Source organism: Jaculus jaculus, chromosome 16, assembly GCF_020740685.1.
Source record: "Jaculus jaculus isolate mJacJac1 chromosome 16, mJacJac1.mat.Y.cur, whole genome shotgun sequence".
NCBI lineage: Eukaryota > Metazoa > Chordata > Mammalia > Rodentia > Dipodidae > Jaculus > Jaculus jaculus.
Window position 1 is genome coordinate 72,384,140 of NC_059117.1, and position 20,798 is coordinate 72,404,937.

General features: G+C 38.0%; 1 protein-coding gene across 6 annotated transcripts in view; it reads right to left on the minus strand.

Annotated features, from left to right (window-relative positions):
• Tafa1 (TAFA chemokine like family member 1) overlaps positions 1 to 20,798 on the minus strand; it is an 882,515-nt gene that overhangs the window by 565,597 nt on the left and 296,120 nt on the right. For 2 of the 6 annotated variants that reach the window (XM_045136185.1, XM_045136184.1), the window contains one exon: positions 10,884 to 11,004. In XM_045136185.1, coding sequence (XP_044992120.1) covers positions 10,884 to 10,995 — 112 coding nt within the window. In that variant the 5' untranslated portion in view covers positions 10,996 to 11,004. Of the gene's footprint in view, positions 1 to 10,883; positions 11,068 to 11,729; positions 11,749 to 12,931; positions 13,416 to 20,798 lie in introns of those variants that run through there. The other 4 variants (XM_045136188.1, XM_045136183.1, XM_004669096.3 and 1 more) reach the window with 4 other exon arrangements.

Below are 20,798 nucleotides of genomic sequence, written 5' to 3' on the forward strand. Positions count from 1 at the left end.
CAAAAGTTCCCTACTTGCATTCCACTGTCAATCAGTTGCTGAGCACTGTTAGAAAGGATTAGAAAAATTCACTGTTATTGATGCTATGGACCGGGGGATGGGCATCATGCATATTTGTTCTCTCTTCTCAACAAACCTGGGAGCAGCTGTCAAAAGCATTGCCCTACAAATGTTTACCCAGTGACCTCAATTCTGCAGCACTTCTCCAGGATGTGGCAACTCATTTTCAGCAGATGAAGAGACACAAGAAGCTACCACACCAATTCCAGTTACTACAACCTCATCCACACAGCTTTCAAACAGCCCATTCGTGTGCTTTTTATCATTCCATCTCTTATCCACTGAACCATCTCTCCAGCCCCTAGTTAACAACTCTCTTGTTAAGAATAGTATGCAAAATATCTAACCTACCCATTTCTACATTCTAGTTAAAAAAGATCATAGAAACAAGTTTGTGGAAAGAAGCACACATAAATCACTATTTTATGAAAGAAAATGCAGCTATTAATATGTTCTTATAAAATACTGTTTTATGGACAGAAAAACATCATGAGAATACATTGCACAGATTCATAATCAGTGCATAAACAATATCCCTGTAGGCATATAAACACACCAGTCAATTTTCAGATTATAAGGCATATTTTTTTTAGTAGTTAGAATGTAGATAAACCATAATCCAGGTATGTTTTATAGATTTTTGCAAATTTTACATAAAAAATAAACAGATATACATCATTCATATTAGTTAATCAAATAGCCCACAGAAAACTTAACTGATAATGAGGAAAATAAACCAACAATAATTTATAATTAAAAACTAAGGATGACAGCAATTAAAAATCACTAACAACTTCAAATAACACTTATGAAACACTGGTAACAAATTATCATTTATAAAATTGGCTCCATCCTAATTATTTGCATATAGGAATTCTGCATTAGTAGCAGCCAGCTTTCTTAGCTGGGTTTACTAACAGATAGCCATTAATCTTCTACAAAATAAAAGTGCATTAAACTTTAAACTATTTGCCTTACCCACTAAGAAAACAAAAGAAGAAAACCGAGTAATAACCCTGGGTTTGGAAATATATTTACAATATAATAGTGGGCTACAAACTAGATTTTGAGGATTTTGATAGAGTATTGAATTGAGTTTTACATGAACATCACTATGCCTCTTCATGCTTCTCTGTGACTTACTACATTTTCTGGTTCCTATTCTCCTAAACCATAATCCAAAAAAAAAAGAAAATATAATTTATTTTTTATCTGAGATTTAAATGAGACTTCTGATTAGAACATGGGCTTTATTATATAAAAACTCTCTGTTAACTGGAACATATGTAATACAAACAACTGCACTTATGCTGCAATGTATTTGAGTCTGCTGGTTATACCTCAGGTCAGGACTCAAATGTGCAGTTTTAAAGCAAACACAGACAGATGTACCTACAGTGTCACCTTTGGGCCCCACTGTCCTTATCTCTGTCCACTCTGCATAAATACATTAGATAAATTTACTGAGAATCATAACATTTTGGAAATGGAGATGATCTTGTCTGAGATTCACACTGGCAGTCTGCAGAAAGGGTACATATAGTCTTTATCCAATATGGATTTGGTCCATGTGACATTGACAAACAAGGTAAGGACATTACATGTAAAATGCTGAGATTCTAGAGAAATTTCTCATTTTCAGATGGTGGTGATGAATGAGGGGATGCAAAACTTACCAAAGTACTAAGAAAAAGCGACAGTGGAGTGCTCCGTATGGAGTGAAACATGTTCATTAGACCCTCCCAGGCTCAGAGACCATTGTGGAAGAGGTGTCAGAAAGAGTGTAAGAGCCAAAGGGAGGATATGAGTGCTTACAATACTGTCTTCCAGACACAAAGCAGCCTTGTCACTCATGATCTCACAGTGTCAAATGCTACACAGGCAAGACCTGCATAATAGGAGGGGGGAAATGATGACATCAAATAGAAGAGAAAACAACTAGAAAGAAGATGGGATTCGATGGAGAAGGGATTCAAGAAGGGAAAAAAGAAAGATAGTGGGAGGGAATTATGATTATGATATATTGGTTATAATTATAGAAGTTGTCAACACATTTTTAAAACTCTAAAGTTAAATAAATGCTGAGTCTGGATCACCTCAAAATATGAAATAGCAGAACATCTTCTCACATTGGGCCTTCAAGTTGTGGATATGCCCTTGGCTGGCCTCAATGGACAGCATTTCCTTCTGCCTGTCCTTCTGCAACATCTGTTTAGATCTTTTTTTTTTTTTTTTTTTTTTTTTTATCATGGGGGTTTTTGTCTTTCCCTCCTATGAATCATCCAGGAAGTTTCTGTTACTGTCAGTAAACAATTTTTTTGAATATACAAAATTAATGTTGTGGGCTGGAGGTATGGCTTATCAGTTAAGGCCCTTGCAGGCAAAGCCAAAGGACCTAGGTTCAAGTCCCCAGTACCTACATTAAAACCAGATACAAAAGGTGGCACATATGTCTGGAGTTCATTTGCAGTGGCTAGAGGCCTAGCACACCCATTCTCTCTCTCCCTCTCTATCTGCCTCTTTCTCTGTCTCTCTCTCTCACACACATAAATATATAGAGGAAGAAAGAGAGAGAGAGAGAGAGAGAGAGAGAGAGAGAGAGAGAGAGAGAGAGAGAGAGAGAGAGAAAGAAAGAAAGAAAGAAAGAAAGAAAGAAAGAAAGAAAGAAAGAAAGAAAGAAGGAAAGAAGACTTTTTAAAGTGATTTTGCTGTATCAAATGTGTAAAATAAATAAGCCAGTACCCTGGGCAGTTCAAAGATTCATTATTTATCAGAACATACCTCTTGTTCTTGGAGCACAGGGATCACTTCCATGCAAGCTCAGGCATAATATAAACAGTGCTGATTCTTCCAGTTCTCCCCACTAGAACCTTCTAAACTGGAAACTTAGGGAAGATCCCAAATGTTCAGCCTCTGGTTCCTGTCTGGTGCTCACTCATCATTATCACTGGATATTTTTCAAAGCCTAATGGAGTCCTTTCCTACCAGAATTTGTATTTTAGAGAATATAAAGCTCTAGATTAAGCAAACCTAGCTGGTTAGCAAATATTTGTTGAAGAAATGTTCAGTATTTATAAAGTAGAAGATACAATATGCTGGCCTGTTGACCATAATACAGGGTATATGGCTAATTTCAGGGACACTAGAGTGCTTTCCTTCCATTTAGATGATTTCTCTAAATCTGGGAGCTAACATTCTGTGAAGCATCTAACTCCATCAGTTCATTTTTCATCCATGTAAGTGAGAAAAACAAAACCCATGGCTGTGTACAGACTCACATGGCTGTGATTTAGCAATGGGAGGTGCAGAGCCACTAGGAGAGAGCAGGATATGCAGTGAAGGTAGCTGTAAAGAATAGCATCAGGGGAACAGTGGCCACATCTGTGGACATACCAGTCCCCAGCTTGCATGAAGGAAAGATCTGTTTAATCAACAGGCAGACCACTCAGCATTTAATAAAACTTCTGAGAGAAAATTTTTATAGTAATGCCATTTTTCTTTTTTTTTCTCTCTGGGCATTTATTACATAAATTCAGGGAGGGAGAAATAAAATAGTGGGCTGAGTTGCCTATGTGCTTTGAGGGTATTATCTTCAGGGAATTCAATTAGTTTATACTTGTTAACAAAATAATTCATCTTTCTTTACCTCAAAGGAGGAAAAAATTGCTTTTCTGGTGTTAGATTTTTCTCTGTTGTATAAAGGAAGTGAATTTTTCTCTAAGAAAGGACTTGGAAGTAAAAGGGTTGCCCCTATTTGTTAAGAGACATTTCTACATTGATCCCTCAAGCACAACCCTATAACTATTAAACAGATGAAGGGGAAAACAAGCCCATGTTGCAACAAAAGCAACAACAACAAGAACAAAACCCTTATGTATGTAACATATGACTACATTTATAAATATAATCTCTATATATTTAACGTATATTTTTAAGTATAGGTTTTTAGATTATTTCGATAAAATTGTTATCAAATAATAAACTGTCAGGTTTCTACACAAAATTTATGCATTCATATAGTTATATACTGGTTATTTAATGTTATATCACTGTCCATTTGAAAGGTATCCACATTATACTCACACACACACACACACACACAAACATGTGACTCTAGACACATGAGGAAGAGCAACCAATGGAATGTTGAAGACTGCACCAGAACCTTCATCAAATCTTTCCATAATGTTTTAACCAGTGTTTTCTGATCATCTACTGTAGGACAAGACCGTAGCAATAATGAGAAATAAATTGATAAGTAAAGTTCACTAATTTTACTTGCATTTCTCAGTGCATGAGATATGAACAGACACTGTAAATGTTGCCCAAATATAATGTTTAAAGATTTTTAAACAAAATCATGTTTCTTATCTGCAAATCTTTCCAGAACCTTCATACACTTACATAGACCATGCATCTCCTAGAGGAAACAATAGCACTTAGAAAATACTTCCCCGGCAATCAACCCCTTTTTCCCCAGTGAGAATTTTAAAAGGACAACTTTTATGAAGCATAATTTGAGCAATACTGGCTCAGGTATTTTATTAAACTTTGAGAAGGAAAGGGGCCTCATGATACTATCTTACCCATACTTACTTCTTTCCTAATTATCTGGAAGCACTGCTTCATATATTTCTAATCTTACCATTAAGACCTCATAGCTAATATTTTTAAGAATTTTTATTAAAAAGCAATATGTACTCACACCAAAATGAATTTCAAAAGAGAATTATAGAAAGTAAACCTCTAAGTCATTCAAGACCATTCATTAAATTTCACTAGTACTGTGTAAAAGGTGTTCATATCCGTTTTTGACATTAGTTCCATGCATGTAGAAATAGAATTTCTTTTTATTTTCACAATTATTTAAAGCAGATTACTATATTCCTTGTTTTCTTCATTAAGTGAGATGTCTTGGGAAGTTTTCTACACAAGCACATGTAAACATATCTTATTCACTGTGATGGCTACACTAATCCACACTCAGTGGATGTGTGCTGGGATTTATTTATCATCTCCTTTTGATGGAGCTGAACTCTTGTGTGTTGCATTGGAACCATTGTTGCAATGATAATACCTTAACATGCAAACATCATTAAATACCTTTCCATGAGTAAAATTCTTTTCTGAGTCTAAGCATCTAGTAGTGGGGTGTGGATCCTGATTTACACCTTTCACATACTGAAAGACACTGCCAAATTGTTTTTGAAAGATGATACTCCATTGCTAATGTACTAAAACTGATTTTTTTCAATGTTTAAATTTGAAAGTGTATACCACCATATTAAATTAAGTTAAAAATCAACAACTTACAATTCATATTGATCTGTACCACTTCTAAATATTTTTTGTTTATATTGTGGCATAGCATCCATTTTCCTTAACTACAAATCAAAGCCATGGGCTTAAGGAGCTAAAATCAGTAACCACTTTTTATGCAGCATCGTAACCATTCTCTTAGGACTTCATGGGAGTGACAGGAAATATGTATTTATATCTCCACTATTTTTTTGATATTTTAGGGTGTCATCAAATGTCCATAACTGCACTCTGACTCTTAAAGGAGATCAATGCCATCCATCAGATGATCTATGGATTATCCCAAGCACCAGCTTACACCAAATAACTACCTGTCTGTTCTGATCCTGAAACCAATCCACTACATTTAGCAACTTTACTCTAGAAGGCATTCCTAAAAAGCCAATATGCAACTATTGTTGTGCTCTTTGGTTTTTCAGCACTACAATTATAAAGCAACCCTTTACTAAAGCCTACTTTGGCCTTCTAAAGCATATTCCTTAAACAGTTTTCCCAAAAGAAATTTTGAGTGGTAAGGTAAAAATTAATGTCAGGTATATAAGAATGTATTTTACTAATTGGTCAAAAGTACCATGTTTAACTGGATAGTAATATTCATTATATAATAAAGTCATAAATGAATACTATCAGCATATATAGTTTGCTTAATAGAGCTTTAAATCTTGTCAAGTATAAATTACATAGAAAAGCTAAGCTATTTAGAGTAAGCTTTTTATAAATCATTGCTGTACATCCCTGTCAATAAAATAATGACTCAAGAAGAAATGATTCATTGGATAATTGTAGTCTCATGTAATTTATGTATATAAGTTTAAATTTCTAAATAATGTCAAGGACTCTTTTCTAATTAAAGGAATTTTTCTTTTATGATTTTTTAAGGTAGTGTCTCACTCTAGCTCAGGCTGACCTGGAATTCACTATGTAGTCTCAGGGTGGCCTCAAACTCACAGTGATTCTCCTACTTATGCTGGCTGGCTATAACTAAAAATATTTGAGAGGGTTCATATTTTATAAAGTTTCAAACACATATCCCTCCACCCCATCATATATATACACACACACAAACACACAAAATTAAGTAACCATTAAAATTGCTATCATCATTCATGTATCCATAAGGGAAAAACTAATCTTAAATTAGAATACAACAATAGCAAACCACTATCCTGTTTTACCTGTTACACAAATGTTTGTATGGAGAATTGAAACTATTGTGGTTACCTAAAACAATGGTAGCACCATGTTTGAGTTTTCACTGTTCAGTCTGTCTTTTTTTATTATTATTATTTTAAATTAACTGTCCTTTCTTTCCTATAGGGTTACCAAGGAAAAAGAAAACAGAAGCATAAATATACTTTAAGTTGTCAGAGTGACTTCCTAAATTGTTTCCCAGATAAATACTTGATCTAGCCAAATATTAAATTACTGAAATTATGAATCTGTTAATCTATGCCACATTTTACTCATTTATGTAATTTTAAATTTCACTTTCCTTTGATTGACTATTTTAATCTTCCTTAACTAGTGAGTAACTGAAAGTAAATGGTGCATTCCTAATACTATAAATATGAAAAATGGGAAGCACTTAGGGACTGCAGGCGAATACATTAAAATCAATCAGTTTTCTAGTTAACATATTCTCGTTCAGTTTTGTGCACAAACACACTGCATGCAGAAGACAGAACACACATTCATGGCCTTGTGAATACATTGTCCCAATTTCATGTTCTGACAACAGAAATTGGACCAAGCCACCAACAGTTTCCCATATAGGACACTGTCTGGCTAGAGCCATCCAGGTGCAGCACAGTCTGAACAAGGGGAACAGCTCATCAAATTTCTCTCATCTGTCAGGATAGTGGATTATTTCTTGAGAGAATGAAATTGGCTGCTTGCAATAGGAACACCATCAGTCTTGCTGTGGTGGGGACAGAGAAGCTACCTGTGGGCTGTGGCAATGGGGGAGAGAGGCAGCCCTTCCTAAGCAGGTGAAGGAGGCAGTAAAGCCTTCACTCTCCCTCCACCAGGCTCTGAGTGAAAGATTTGTCACTTTGCACATTTCTGCACACTTGGTATGCATGCCAAGTCATCTGCTCTTGCTTTCTGAAAGAGGTGATTTTTCAAACTTAGGCAAATGTAGCCAGGCTCAGGGTCTGTTGGTGCCTCATTTTTTCTCATCATGTCACTTGTTTTAACCGATTGGAGAAAATTAGATTATGTTTTTCCTTTTTTGCTCCTTTATCCAAGTGTTTATTCATGTATTAGTTCATTAGGGGTGGGTTGTCACACATAATTGGCCCTGATTTTTGTTTTGTTTTGTGCTCATCCACATTTCATTAGTGTCCCTGAAGATTTAACATCCACAGAGAAAATAGCACAACCCACATCCCCCTCTAAAAGTGATATTTTTACTCTTAAAATAAAACAGAAGATTGCATTAGGCTGTCTGACTGAAGTTATCTAGATTTCCATGATCAAGATGCGTCACTTTAATCTTCGCAGCCATTGTCACCATTCTAAGTTGAATAATCATACTACACAGGACCTCTGGACTTTCAGTTCAATCTCACTAGAATCTCTTTACATCAGAAAGTGGTACTTATATTTCCTTCATTTCAGCAATGAGGCTGAGATGGTGCTCAGAAGTGCAAGCACTCCGGCTTGAAGTTGGAATCACACAGGCAGTTTCTTAGGATCTTTAACGTGCAATTCCAACATGTATTTGTTAAGAATAAGAAAATTCTGTGGCAGACAATTGAGAAAGTGAGCACTGAATTTAATTTCAGACAGAATCTACTGTGTATTCCTCAACTTTACAAAAGGTGGCATTTTAATAAAAAGTTCTATAAGGAAAGATATAAATTTAAATTATTACATGTGATAGCCACAACTCCTTCCAGCCCCCTCCCCTGCCCCATGTAATAACCAGTTAACAGAAACAAGTTATGTGAGCGCTATTACAAATTGTAACATTTTTATATCACACACAGAACATAAAGTAAGACATTGTGTTTGGCCGTGCCAGCCATGTGCCATGTCCATGATAGAAACAGAAAAGAAGAGAAAGAAAAAGAAGATAAGTAACGAAAGGAAGGAGGGGGGGAAAGGGGGGCGTGGATTTTGAACTGGCCTAGCCATGTAGATTACTGAAGAGTGAAACCTGACAACTTGACTCTTCCAGTACCCCAGACTTACAGGTTGTACAGTTAAACAGGATGTCAGTAATGGCTCATACTCACAGGGAATTTAATCATGCACAAAACACTTCCTAGGAAGTCATTTTATTTACCTTATCTCCTTGTGTTATCTTACTTCCCGACAGGGAACTTAGTTCTGAGAAGAAAACTCGCTTGCCCAAGGTCTAGTCAGAAGTGTTAAGCGGTGAAGCTGGTGACTAGCTGTAAATTCTGCAGCCTCACCCTCAACTGTCTCTCAGCACTTCTGCCACGGCTGCCTCTAGTGCGTCTGCAGCTCGAATGGGTCCTTACGTTGACGTAACCGTCAACTTTTCACAAATAATATAAAATATGTTATTCGGTTACTCAAAACGGCTATTTAGAATGCTCATCTTCCCCAAGAGGCAATTTTCCCTCCTGTGGACAGTCTATGGTGGTAGAATTAGGGCTAGATTCCAGTAGAAGTTACAACCTGAGTGTTCTCAGGCTAGACACCCAGCTCTCCCAAACTTCCACCTCCTTTATCTGTGCAAAAAGCGGAAAATTTCATCCACTTACAAACTGAGTCAATTACCACCAAGTGGATTAACCATGAGAGGGGGACCCAAGTCTCTCACAATTAATGGTTGCCTACTGCTGAGTATCGCCGTGAAGGCACACTTCCCCAGTTATTTGTATGACTATGTAATATGCCAAAGACTTTCTTTCTTTTTTTTTTTTTTTTTTTTTTTTTTTTTGCCAGAGCAGATTGGTGATTAAGTGGTCGGAGGTAATGTGAGGAATCCCCAAAACCTCACTTGTCGCTTCTCCAACACGGAGGATGGCACTGAAGCCTTTGAAGTCACTGGCACCAGTCTGCGCTTCCCGCTCCAGGGTCTGGACAGGGAGATGCAGAAATACATCCCGCGCAGCATCACAGCAGAGTGGTGCCCAAGCCCACCTGCAGGGGCACCAGCGCCCCTGCCTCCCTCCCTGACCCCGTGAGGAAGGAAGGAAAACGGGAAGGAAGGCAGGCAGGCAACTGGGACCCACCGGGATCAGCTGGCTTCAGCCCCAAGTTCCCGCGGCCGGAGACCTCATCCGAGGTGACCCGGCTCCTGCTCCAGCAGGCAGGTGCGCACCAGTCCGCCGGCACCCTCCCGGGGCTGGACTGGCTGTGAAGTGCCAGAACCTGCCTTGCGTCCCAGGGAGCGAGGCAGCAATGGGCAGCCGGGAGAAGACGCAGAAAGGCTGTGCGGAAGTGCTTGGGCTGGGATCGGTGTCCCGGAATCAGCAAAGGCAGCGACGCCGTGCAGACGCTGGACCTCAGCAAGGAGGAAGCTGGGAGGATGGCCGGAGGCCGGAGGCCTGGGCAGGGTCTGGATGGGGCCTGAGGGCGGGCTGCTGTGCTTCAGAACTGAGGATGCCATCGGTTGGGTACTAGGGCGGGCGTGCAACTGGTCTCCGGGGGTGAACTTGCCCTTCCGACCGGAGCAGGGAGGAGGGCGTAGGGAGGGGCCTCGGCTTAAGGACTCAGAAGCCCAAGCTACACAGAAAATGGAAGGAAATCTCTCCGAGAATCAGGGAAAGTAAGGAGACTCAAACTGGGAGCGAATTTGTAATGAGAAAGCTGGTGGGGAGGCAAGGAAAGGGAAAAAATCTAGATTGAAGAGTGAAGCCATGGAACAGTAAGAAGACGAATTCAAACTGCATCCGGAACTTAAAAAAAAAAAAAATCAATGAAGGAAAAAAAAATTAAATCGGGGGAGAGGGAACTTATTCCTGAACCTGCCAGCAGAAGAAGGGAGGGGAAAGGGCAAGCCACAGAACATGTTGGACGAACGGAAAATAAAGGGAGAAAGGAAGGAGGCAAATTACAACACACAGGCAATAGTAAGTTCCTCTAATTTCTTTTTCATTGACAACTTGCTTGTTAATTACTTAGGTCACTACTAACACGTACACAGACTCCTCAGCTAGATGAGTGTCTCCAGCCAGGCAAAACTCATCCCAAGAAACAGATGCCTTACCCACAAGTCTTTAAATCTTGAAAGTTATCTATCACTTTTTGCAGAATTTTTGTCCATTGTGCAAAACCAAGTGTACTCATCAAGGCGTGTGGAGGAGGGGGGGGGGTTCTCTCAGAGAAACCCACCTTTTCTGAGAAACTAACAGAAATCCTCCCAGTGCCTTTTGGTGCATCTCCTTTCCCCAGAGAATGAAGCCCACAAAGTGTCTTGGAATTCAGAGGCAAAATGCCCACACTGGAGCAATTGCTGTCGCTTGCGTTCCACCCTCTGTGGGGGAGACCCCGGAAGGAGGCTGCAGTCCAGCCCCCCCCCCACTTACCTGGTCTATGCAGGGGGTGCTGCTGGAAGGTGTGCTGGAGGGACCCATGGCAGAGCAGCAGGGCACACGCACTGATCCACAAGTACAGGACCCAAGGCATCGCCGAGACCATTGCCGTTCTCTAGAGAGAGCATGAGATGCTGCGGGTTACCCCAGCTTCAAGCCCCCAGCTCCGTCAGCCTCACTGAGGAAGGAAGGGAGGTCTCAGACGTCATGTTCTCTTGCTACTTCTCTGGCTAAAATTAATATGTTCCAGCGGAGGTTCAGGCCATGGGAGTGGGGCTGGAGAGGACCCTTCCCAGAAGCTCATGAACACATCCCTTAAATTCGATGTACTCCAACAATTTCCACAAACCAATGCAGAAATAAGTTTTTGGCTATCAGTTAGATGGTTGAATGCATTGTGTATCAATGAAAATTCTGATTTTATACAATGGTCTGCAAACTAGTTCTCCCCGGCATTGAAAAGCTGCAGACTCCTGCTCATTCTAACTTCATTGCAAGTCTGACATAAGCTGGAAGGAAAGTGTGTGTGTGTGTGTGTGTGTGTGTGTGTGTGTGTTTTAATTCTACACTCATGAATTTTTAATAGCAACGCTGTCTTCTAAACTAAGTAATCATTTCTCAGAGGCATGTTGTAATCTCCTGATAGAACTGATCTTTCTGACTGGACTTGAAATCAGAAGGAACTGTCTTCAGCCAGAATGAGTATTAGATCTATGCATTAATCTTAGAGCAAACCATGGTTCACATGGTGCCTTGCCTCAAGAGATTCCACTGTGGTATTTGAAGTTCTGATGAATATGCATATACAGGTGGTGTGTGTATTTATGGATGAACATATACCTTTTCTCAGGCATTGAAACTTTGACAGTCTTATCTACACCTATGAGGATCTTGTAGCTACAGAAGCTCAATGGCGCTACATATTGTCCAATTTCTCAAACAACACCTTATGCTGCATTTCATATTGCCAAATTAATCAAACTTGAAGCGTCGTCCTTAGCCAGCCAGTGGCAGAAAGCATTTTCTGTACAAGAATCCAGGTAAGGATATGCTTTCCTCTTAGGTAGAAAGGACTATGCAACCAAGATTGTGATTTTTTGTTTTTTTTTTTTTTTCTTTCCACTGTCAATTATACCCTTCAGGAATTTCAACTACAGATTGAAAGCCAGCTCATGACCTCCCAGTATGCTTTCTTTATTCTTGGAGATTGGCACTGTTTCAAAACCTGTTATGTTCATCGAGAAAAATATACATTATACACATGTATATGTGTACATAATTCAGGGTAATTTGCATGTTTTAGAAGAGATATGTACTGTTGGAGAAAGGGTTTAAAGCTATAATAGATAAATGGTGACAACTGTAATTAAGTGCAAAGTAGGAAAACATTCTTTTCAACAGAGTGGTGCCATCCATGCCCAGCCTGTGATTTGGATGGACCACTCACTTTCTAATTAGTTTCATTGCCCACTGTTTACTTTTGTATACAAGATACTTTGCCTCATTGTTTTGGGGACTATCAGGAAAGCAGAGGTTCAATCTCATCAGTAGAGATAAATAGCAACACTCCCTCCTGTGAATGCTAAAAAGAAAGCATTTTAGGGTCTTTTCAGAGTAGCCTGAAAAATGCAGAAAGACAAAACAGAGGCAGGTGACTGTGGCATGCATTCACTGCTTCTGACTCACTGTTAAAATGCATTGGAAATTAACTTGGATTAAAAGCTCCTAACACAATCCCAATTTAACAGTTCTCCCATGACTCTGCTCTCATGCTCATTTCTTTACCCAGAGAGATTTTAGCACTCAAGACGGCTGCCACTTAGCACTTACAATATTTGTCCCGTTTCATTCTCTTTGCATGTAACTTTCTTTAATTCTCAGCATTACTTCTCAGCCTCCTTCCTGCCTGTCACTCTCACTGCTCACTTGCTGACAGAGGGCTCTTAATAGAAACCCCAAATACTACACCCAGCCTTGCACAGCTCTGTGAAGATATTTCAAATCTGTTTACTAAATCCTAAATCTGTAAAGAGACTTCTTACCTGAAAAATCCAGCCAAGAACAAAGTGCTCTGTTAGTGCTCATTGGAAAGAGCTAACACTTTTTAAAATCCATCTGTGTCATAATTCTGAGATTTCCAAAGAAAGAGCTTCCCAACAATCTTCCTTATCAGGAATAAATCAGTGCTTTCTCTTCCGATCCTACTTCCACAATATAGAAGACATCGGGTTCATTCAGACTGTATTGTCAGAACATGTGCCCAGGTTTGAGAGGTGGAAACCGTGTCATTTTCACCTTTAAATCATCCCCTGGCGTCACCTCTGCCTGACGAGACCTTTGAAGTGATGCTGAGCTAATGTACGGTTTCCTGATGAGAAGCAGCTTCTAGGCATGGACGGACCATCCCCATTACAGCACATTCACAACAGAGTTAGGCACCAAAATGTAGAAGCAGGGCTGCTGTACCTTGCTGGAAGTAGCAGGAGTCTGTTTCAATACATCCCTCCTCTCCAAAGTATCACATGTCTTAAAGGGACATTGCCCTCTGTTATAGCTATGGCAAATTCTAATACCTGCTGCTAACTCTTCCACCACTCAAGCAATGCTTTAACACTATGTTGTCTGATGGATTAAGGTAAAGGTTCCCCCCACCCTTATTCTTTTGCCAAAAGACTCCAAGAAGGGAAGAAGAAACAAAAGAGAAGAAAACATCCTGCAAAATACTGATAGTGTTAATGGATATTAGGCTTCTAATGGTAAATGGAAAAGTGAAATATATACCGTTTCTTACTTCTTAATGTTCTTTTAGCCAGTAAGTTAGCCAAAAATATTGTTAGGCTTATACTAATTTAATTCTGCTGGTTGTTTTTGCCAGCTAAATCAGGGAAGCCAGGATAAATGTAATATAATGGAGATATTTATGTCCCTAACCCAAATACCAATCTTTTGAGTTATTTAACATGCTTAATGAATAGAAATAGATTGCTGTCAGTACCAAAGACTGAGTTGTGATAAAGGAATAAGCTCAAGACTGTTTTTAAAAATTCAGCTCTCCCTCAAATGTTAGGCTAGGCTGGAAACGGAAAGCAGTCAGAGGCTGAGTCTTGTTTCTAGTACTATGGTTAGAACCTGGTCTTCACTGAAAATACAGTGTGATTGTACTTAAACTTCAAAGACACATGTAAGGTGACCTACTTTTCATTTATACGCTGTACTTGTAATGATTCGCTGAAATACTCAGTTGCTTCTCAAATCATTTTCAATGTACCTACCTTGTGTCACTTACTTGGGTCCTAGCAGAAAGCAAGACTGATGTGATCTGTACTGCCAAAGACCATAATAAACTTATATTGTTACAAAACTGAGATGATTTTTATATTGTCTACACTTGAAAAAAATCGAACATTTTCAGAATATTCTCTTGCCTTCTGTGGGGTTATCAAGGAGGCTGAATGCTGTGAAGTCCCTGGAAGCCATTCTCTGCTCAGGGTGCAAGAGAAGGCATCCTTCATACATGCCAATTATTTGCACTGTTTTTTCACCTAGCACATCAGAACAACCTCTATGGGAAAACTCACCTCTTCAGATGAAAGGCCCCTGAGGGTCATTTGGGGTAAAAGTGAACATACTCAAAATGCTTAAGTAGCCAAAAACACTCTGCAAACTGATGTATAATAAAAATTAGGTAGGAGGAGGTGAAAGGAATGGAGGATAGAGGCTGTAATAGATGGAGAACTTGGTAGGAGGAAACATTGATGTTGGCCCAGAGAGGTTGACATAGAAACACTGGAGTCTAAGGAGAAGATGCACTCAAGCAAACAAAGTCTAATATAATTGGTCAAATATAAATTCAACAACAGCTAACTAGTGATAAAATCTTAATCATTATTAATTACCTAATAGAGAATTGGAGCAAGAACAGCATGTTGTCTTGATGGAAAACTGCACCTGTAGCTGTAGGTTAAACTGCTGCTCTGAATGTCTACAGGTATTTTTTTAAAGTTCTATACATTGAAACAAGTAAAGAGAAGGACTGACTTGAAAGAGGAGGGTCTTTGAGTGGGGAAGAGGGGAAAAAAGGATAAAGGTAAAAAAAAAAAAACCAAAACATAAATTAGTGTATATTCATGTCTTAACACTCTAAATAAAAATTATATATATGAAGATTTAGTTAAGATAAGGGAAAAGAAACAACATTATAAAGGAAAACAGCATATCCACCTATGAGTCTCTAAAAACCATAGGAATTTGACTGAAGTACCTTCTTCCTGCTTGCAGAGGTATCACCCTCCTTAAAGGTGTGAGAGGATTACTTTTCCTTTGGAATAATGAGGATAGCCATCCAATTACTAAGTAAATCTGGGGTGAATCTCAGTGAAAGATATTGTCTTCTTATTTGAGAACTAGTTATTGCCTATTTGTACAATATGTTTGTAACAGGATGCATCTTGTTGGTTATATAAAAAGGTGAGATTTATACCCTTTTTAAATCTATTTACTGAATTTTTGTGGTATGTGTCATATTCTAATTTAATGCTTAATAAAATATAGGTGCATTTTTTAAAAATAAATAAATATTTCATACAGTTGGCATGATTAATTAAATGCTATGCAAACCATCAAAGGGGCTTAGTTCTGTATCATGCAGTTAACAAACATGACCAAGCATCTACTCAAGAATGGAATCCTTCATTTGCTTGATTGCTACAATTGTCATTACTTACCAGTGAACATGAAACTGTCCTTCAATTTAAGGGCAAACTAATTAATAATTCAGCTAATTTTAACTCACAAATGTTCAGAGAAAAGTGAGGCATGCAAAATTTGTGCTTGTAAATTTCTAAATTGAAAAATAACTATCAGAACTTAAATAAATTATAGCTAAACTAAACATGCCAAGTTTTAAACCAATGCAAACTCAAGTGGCTTAGATGTATAGCAACTGTTTCTTCAAATAACACACCATGGCTCTTCGTATTATTTCATAGCCACCAAGTTTCACAACTCGAGTATTTTTCTCTTATTCTGTTTCAATTGGTTGATGGAAATGGTCTGATAGATAAAAGGATTATTGACATAGTGTTTTATCTAGAACACATATGCCTTTGGCATCATTAAGCTCAGTTTTCTTTCTTTCCTTTTCTTTCTTCTTCCTTTCTTTAACATATGTATCACACACACACACACACACACACATATGTGTGTGTGTGTGTGTGTGTGTGTGTGTATATATATATATATATATATATATATATATATATATATATATGTATATATATATATAACTTCACATATATATTAGGGTTATATTTATATATGCATACTTTTTCACACACACACACATATATATGTATATTACAATTATTATGGGGAGCTTACAAGTTGTCTTCTGAACCCCCAATTATATAAAAGCAATATAGCTTTTCCTTTGGCTAAGTAATAATGCTATCTTATATTTCTTCCTGGGCCCACTTTAATCAATCATTTGTAATTTAATATTTTTACATAGGAACTAGTTTTTCCATCCACCATGGAATCATACTAAGTGCTCAATACCAAATATACAGTAACATCCTTAGTTTGTGCATCATACCTTTGGAACCTAAACAAAAATATATGTACTTTCTAATGACTTCCCTACTTGGTACCCTTTCTTATTTATGTATATTAATGATTAGAACAGGAAAATGATGGTGAAAATACATCAAATGAAACAAAATGAGAAAATGTGAGTAGATAATTTTGATTATAGTAATGATGTGTTAACATGTTCAGGTCGGACACTTTGCTGGGCCTTCCTTTACACAGTGTTTCTTTTAATACTCAAAAATTTGCTGATAGTCTAATTTCAATTTTGTGGCTAGAACAATCCAATTTAGAGAAATTGAATGACTAAATTATTTTATTCTACTAGTAAGGCAGAAGAACTGTGACTCAAATTAATCTCTGAACCCAAACCTAAGTGTTATGCAACCAAGTTGTGGGCAGTATCAGGAAACAACAATAATATTTAACTCCTAACTGTAACATAGAAGGCCAAGTTAGTAAAGTAAAAATAAACCAGATATGAAATGACAATATGGTATGTAAACCATCAAGTTATTCAGAGAAAACACTATTTTGACTGTAAATAAGCCTCCTAGCAGTAATAGTGAAGAAAGGAACAATTATTTCTTTGAAACCTAGGGCAAAACAAGATAAAAATTATACAAGACAGAAAGGAAAATAAAACAAATGAAAAATGGTAATAATAAGTATATCTACTGCTTTAGAAAGAATAAAATAATCAGTAATAACAGAATGAGGACAGTCAGAGAGGCTAAATTGTATTATAAAAATGGGAATAACCACGTCTATAATTCAAGTCTGAATATATAAGGCAGAAATTTTAGTAATTGCAGGAGAAAGAAGATGAAAACAAGATGTTTCTGAGGTGGGAAGGAAAGATAACCTTCACATAAGAGTCTCATTTTTCATCTCCAGCAGCTCATCTCTGCAATTACTTTATCAACCATAACTCCTCATTGCTTATCTTCTCTGTCTTCCAGGCAGAAGGAGAAAAGAAAGAATTAGGTCATTTCTTTTGTTCTTCACCTTCCAAATTTTTTATCCTTCTTTTAGGATACAATGAAAGCTAAAATCACATCAGCTTTTCCTCCTCTGCAAGAAAAATAGTAAGTATATGATAAGTTGAAACCAAGTGTTCTCTTTTTTATAAGGATATGAACATATATAATAAACACATAAAGGTAATAACAGTGATTGCTTTGGTAATATCAACAGCAATAATGTGACTTTTGGGCTTATAAAATCTCAGGTCCATGGCTGATCTGAAATCAGACCCTCAACCTCATTCCGATTTAATGAATGGTCTTTCACTAACTCAGTTATGCAGGCTAGACCTCACTCCTTGCCACCTCTCTTTCTTTCCATGAATTTCTATGCCTAGTTGATTCTTCCTATTAACTCTGCTTCCCAAATATGCTTCAAACCATCCATTGCTTCTTTCTTACATGACTCATAGCAGTGTCTTGTTAACTAGTCTACTTATCTAAGAGTGTCCATTTTCCATCCGTGTCTGCATCCCTATCGAACATGTTTGAAATTTGTTATGATAGTGTTTTACTTTTTATTTGAAAGCTTTCCAGTGGTTTTTCTTGAGAATGAGTCTGCTATAAAAGATGGTTTGAATTTTTCTTTTATACAAGTCCCTCTCATCATGTCATGCCCTGTGGCCACTTAATATTTTGAAGATTCCTCACCAACAACAAGACCTGTGCAAGATGTGGTATCTTGACTTTGGACCTTCTCCCCAACATCCAGAACTAAGTGTTGACAAGAGATTTATTCTTTATAAGTTACTCAGTCCATTATTTTCAGTGATAGAAGCAGCAGACTAAGACAGTATGCTGCTAGCCTAGAAAGACAGAGAAGTAAGCTATAACTATGTGCAATTACCATAAAGAAGAATGCGCACAAAAAAAAACATTTTAAGCTGGAGAAAATAACAAAGATGTATGGTTTCTTAAAGTTTGATAGCTCACAGGTGGAAATCACTTCTCAGGTGGGTTTGCTTCTGCACTTTCACTGTGCATCAAAGACCAAGCTTGTTTCCAGTTCTCTCTTTGCCTTTCAAGATGTCTATTTGTTGCAAAGGATAGCTAAAAGGTATCTAGGCTATATGTTTCCTCATCCATGACATGAGTTTTGAAACCATGGAAGTTACTACCAGGTAGTTGAACATCTTCTAGCTTGCTTCAAATTATTCAAGGTCCCTTGACTTTGCTGGTAATATGGGAGACTGGGTCTTTCCAATATAATAGCCAATAGCCAATGATGGCTACTCAAATTTAAATAAGTACTGACAAAAGAGAGGTTTGTTTTGAGAAGCCTCACATGTACATGCATACATGTGCATGTGCACCCACGCCCAGACATGCATGCACACAAAACACACACCAAAAGGGAAAAAAAGCTCAAGATCTAAGTAGAGAATTGAAATTATAAAGTATCACATAAAAGTTAGCATTCACTGTGCATATTCCTAAACCTTCAAGTATATCAATTTGGTTGTCTTTAAAAAAATCTTTTTAATATTTTTTTTTAAAAATTATTTGCAAGCAGAGAGTTGAGAGTGAGAGAAAGAGAGAAAATGGGCATGTCAGGGCTGCTAGTTGTTACAAATGAACTCCAGACACATGCGTCACTTTGTGCATCCAGCTTTATGTGGGTACTGGGAAATCTATCTGGGGTTGTTAGGCTTTGCAGCTAAGTGCCCTAACCATTTCTCCAACCACCTGGATTTTAGCATGCAACTTGTTGAGCCAAGAATAGTGGATCATGCCTATAATCACAATACTTAAGAGGTTGAGGTATGACAATAATCACATGTTTGAAACAAAACTGGTCTACATCACAAGCACAAGGTGTGCCAGGGTGCACAGTGAGATCTTTACCCAGCAACAACAAAATACATATGTGTGCGTGTGTGTGTGGTTCAGATGTGTTTTGAGATATTCTCTCAGGATTTTGCATTTTTCAGATCAGTAACTATTCCTTCAATATTACCTAAACCAATGTAAGGTGCTTTCTTTCTCTAAATAGTCTACATTTATCTATTTTCTCTAATTTGTGATGTAGTTTCCTTATGATGAGATACAGACAATAACAGGGGAATGTTTTTCTGTGGGATCCTATACAGCACAGTGGTTAACACAAAACAAACTCCTGTCTCTCTGTCCTGGAAGGGATTCAATGCTATTAACTTTTCTTAACTTGTTACGTTTGAACCTGGTTTACCATCAAATGCATTTGTCTTCTGGTTTTTGTCTTGGTATGAATATGGGGTGATTAGCTATTCTCTTTTATCTTGCTCCATGTCAAATTATGGGAAATATTTAATTTCCCAGATCAAAGCAAAACACACAGAGAGAGAGAGAGAGACAGTGTGTATCTTAACCAGGGCCTCATAGATGCTAGACCAATGCTCTCTTGCTAACTTTTAGTCCCAGCCCACACTTGGGGTTTCTTCATTTTACTTCAGTAGAACTTGGTGGGAAGACAACGTGCTCTGAAATCAGCCTGCCCAGTTCTAGTTCAGCTTTGCCTCTAGCTACAGTGAAATCTCACACACCACCTAGGTAGCCTCTCTGCTCCTAATGCAAAGAGTTGTTGCAAGATGCCTACGAGGGTGCTGGCATTCTGTATATGTTTATGAAGTGTTAAAGTTAAATCAGATCTCAATGCTGTAATTATGATTTTTCTCAGAATTTAAGATTTTTCTCACCATCTTACACATTTGCAAGTTCAGCTTTATTTGAAACATCCTTGTTTCCTCCTCAATTTCTACCTACTGCATTCCTTCCCTCTCTCTCTCCTAGCTCAAGATTTTTATATTGGGTTTCATAGGTCACCCTCCATGGAGTTGGGCTCTAGATCTAAGTTAGACCTTGTTATGGGTTAGGTATCCCTCCCTGACATTCTTGAGCGTCATTGCTGCCTGCATCTGCCGTGGCTCCTACGGCTCTGTGCCAGGGATGTCGGTGGTGTGTGTCTCTTCAGCTGTCTCTTATACCTGCATCCTTAGGACTCAAGCTCTTGTACATTCCAATGTCTTTCTGGAATATCTTCTCATCTTATTTTGCTCAAATGGCATGTTAGCACTTCGGTTTCAGAAGGACTCCCCTGGTCTTATTGTACCTTGCAATGTCTTCCCAGTGTAATATAAAATATAAAGTCTGATTGTTATTTTTAAGTGTGTGTGTGTGTGTGTGTGTGTGTGTGTGTGTGTGTGTGTACAGGTGCCATGTGCACATGTGGAGGTCTGAGGACAACCTTGGGATGTCTGTCCTCTTTTTCCATCCTGTTTGAGACGAGGTCTCCCTCGCTTATTTTGTTTTGCTGATTTTC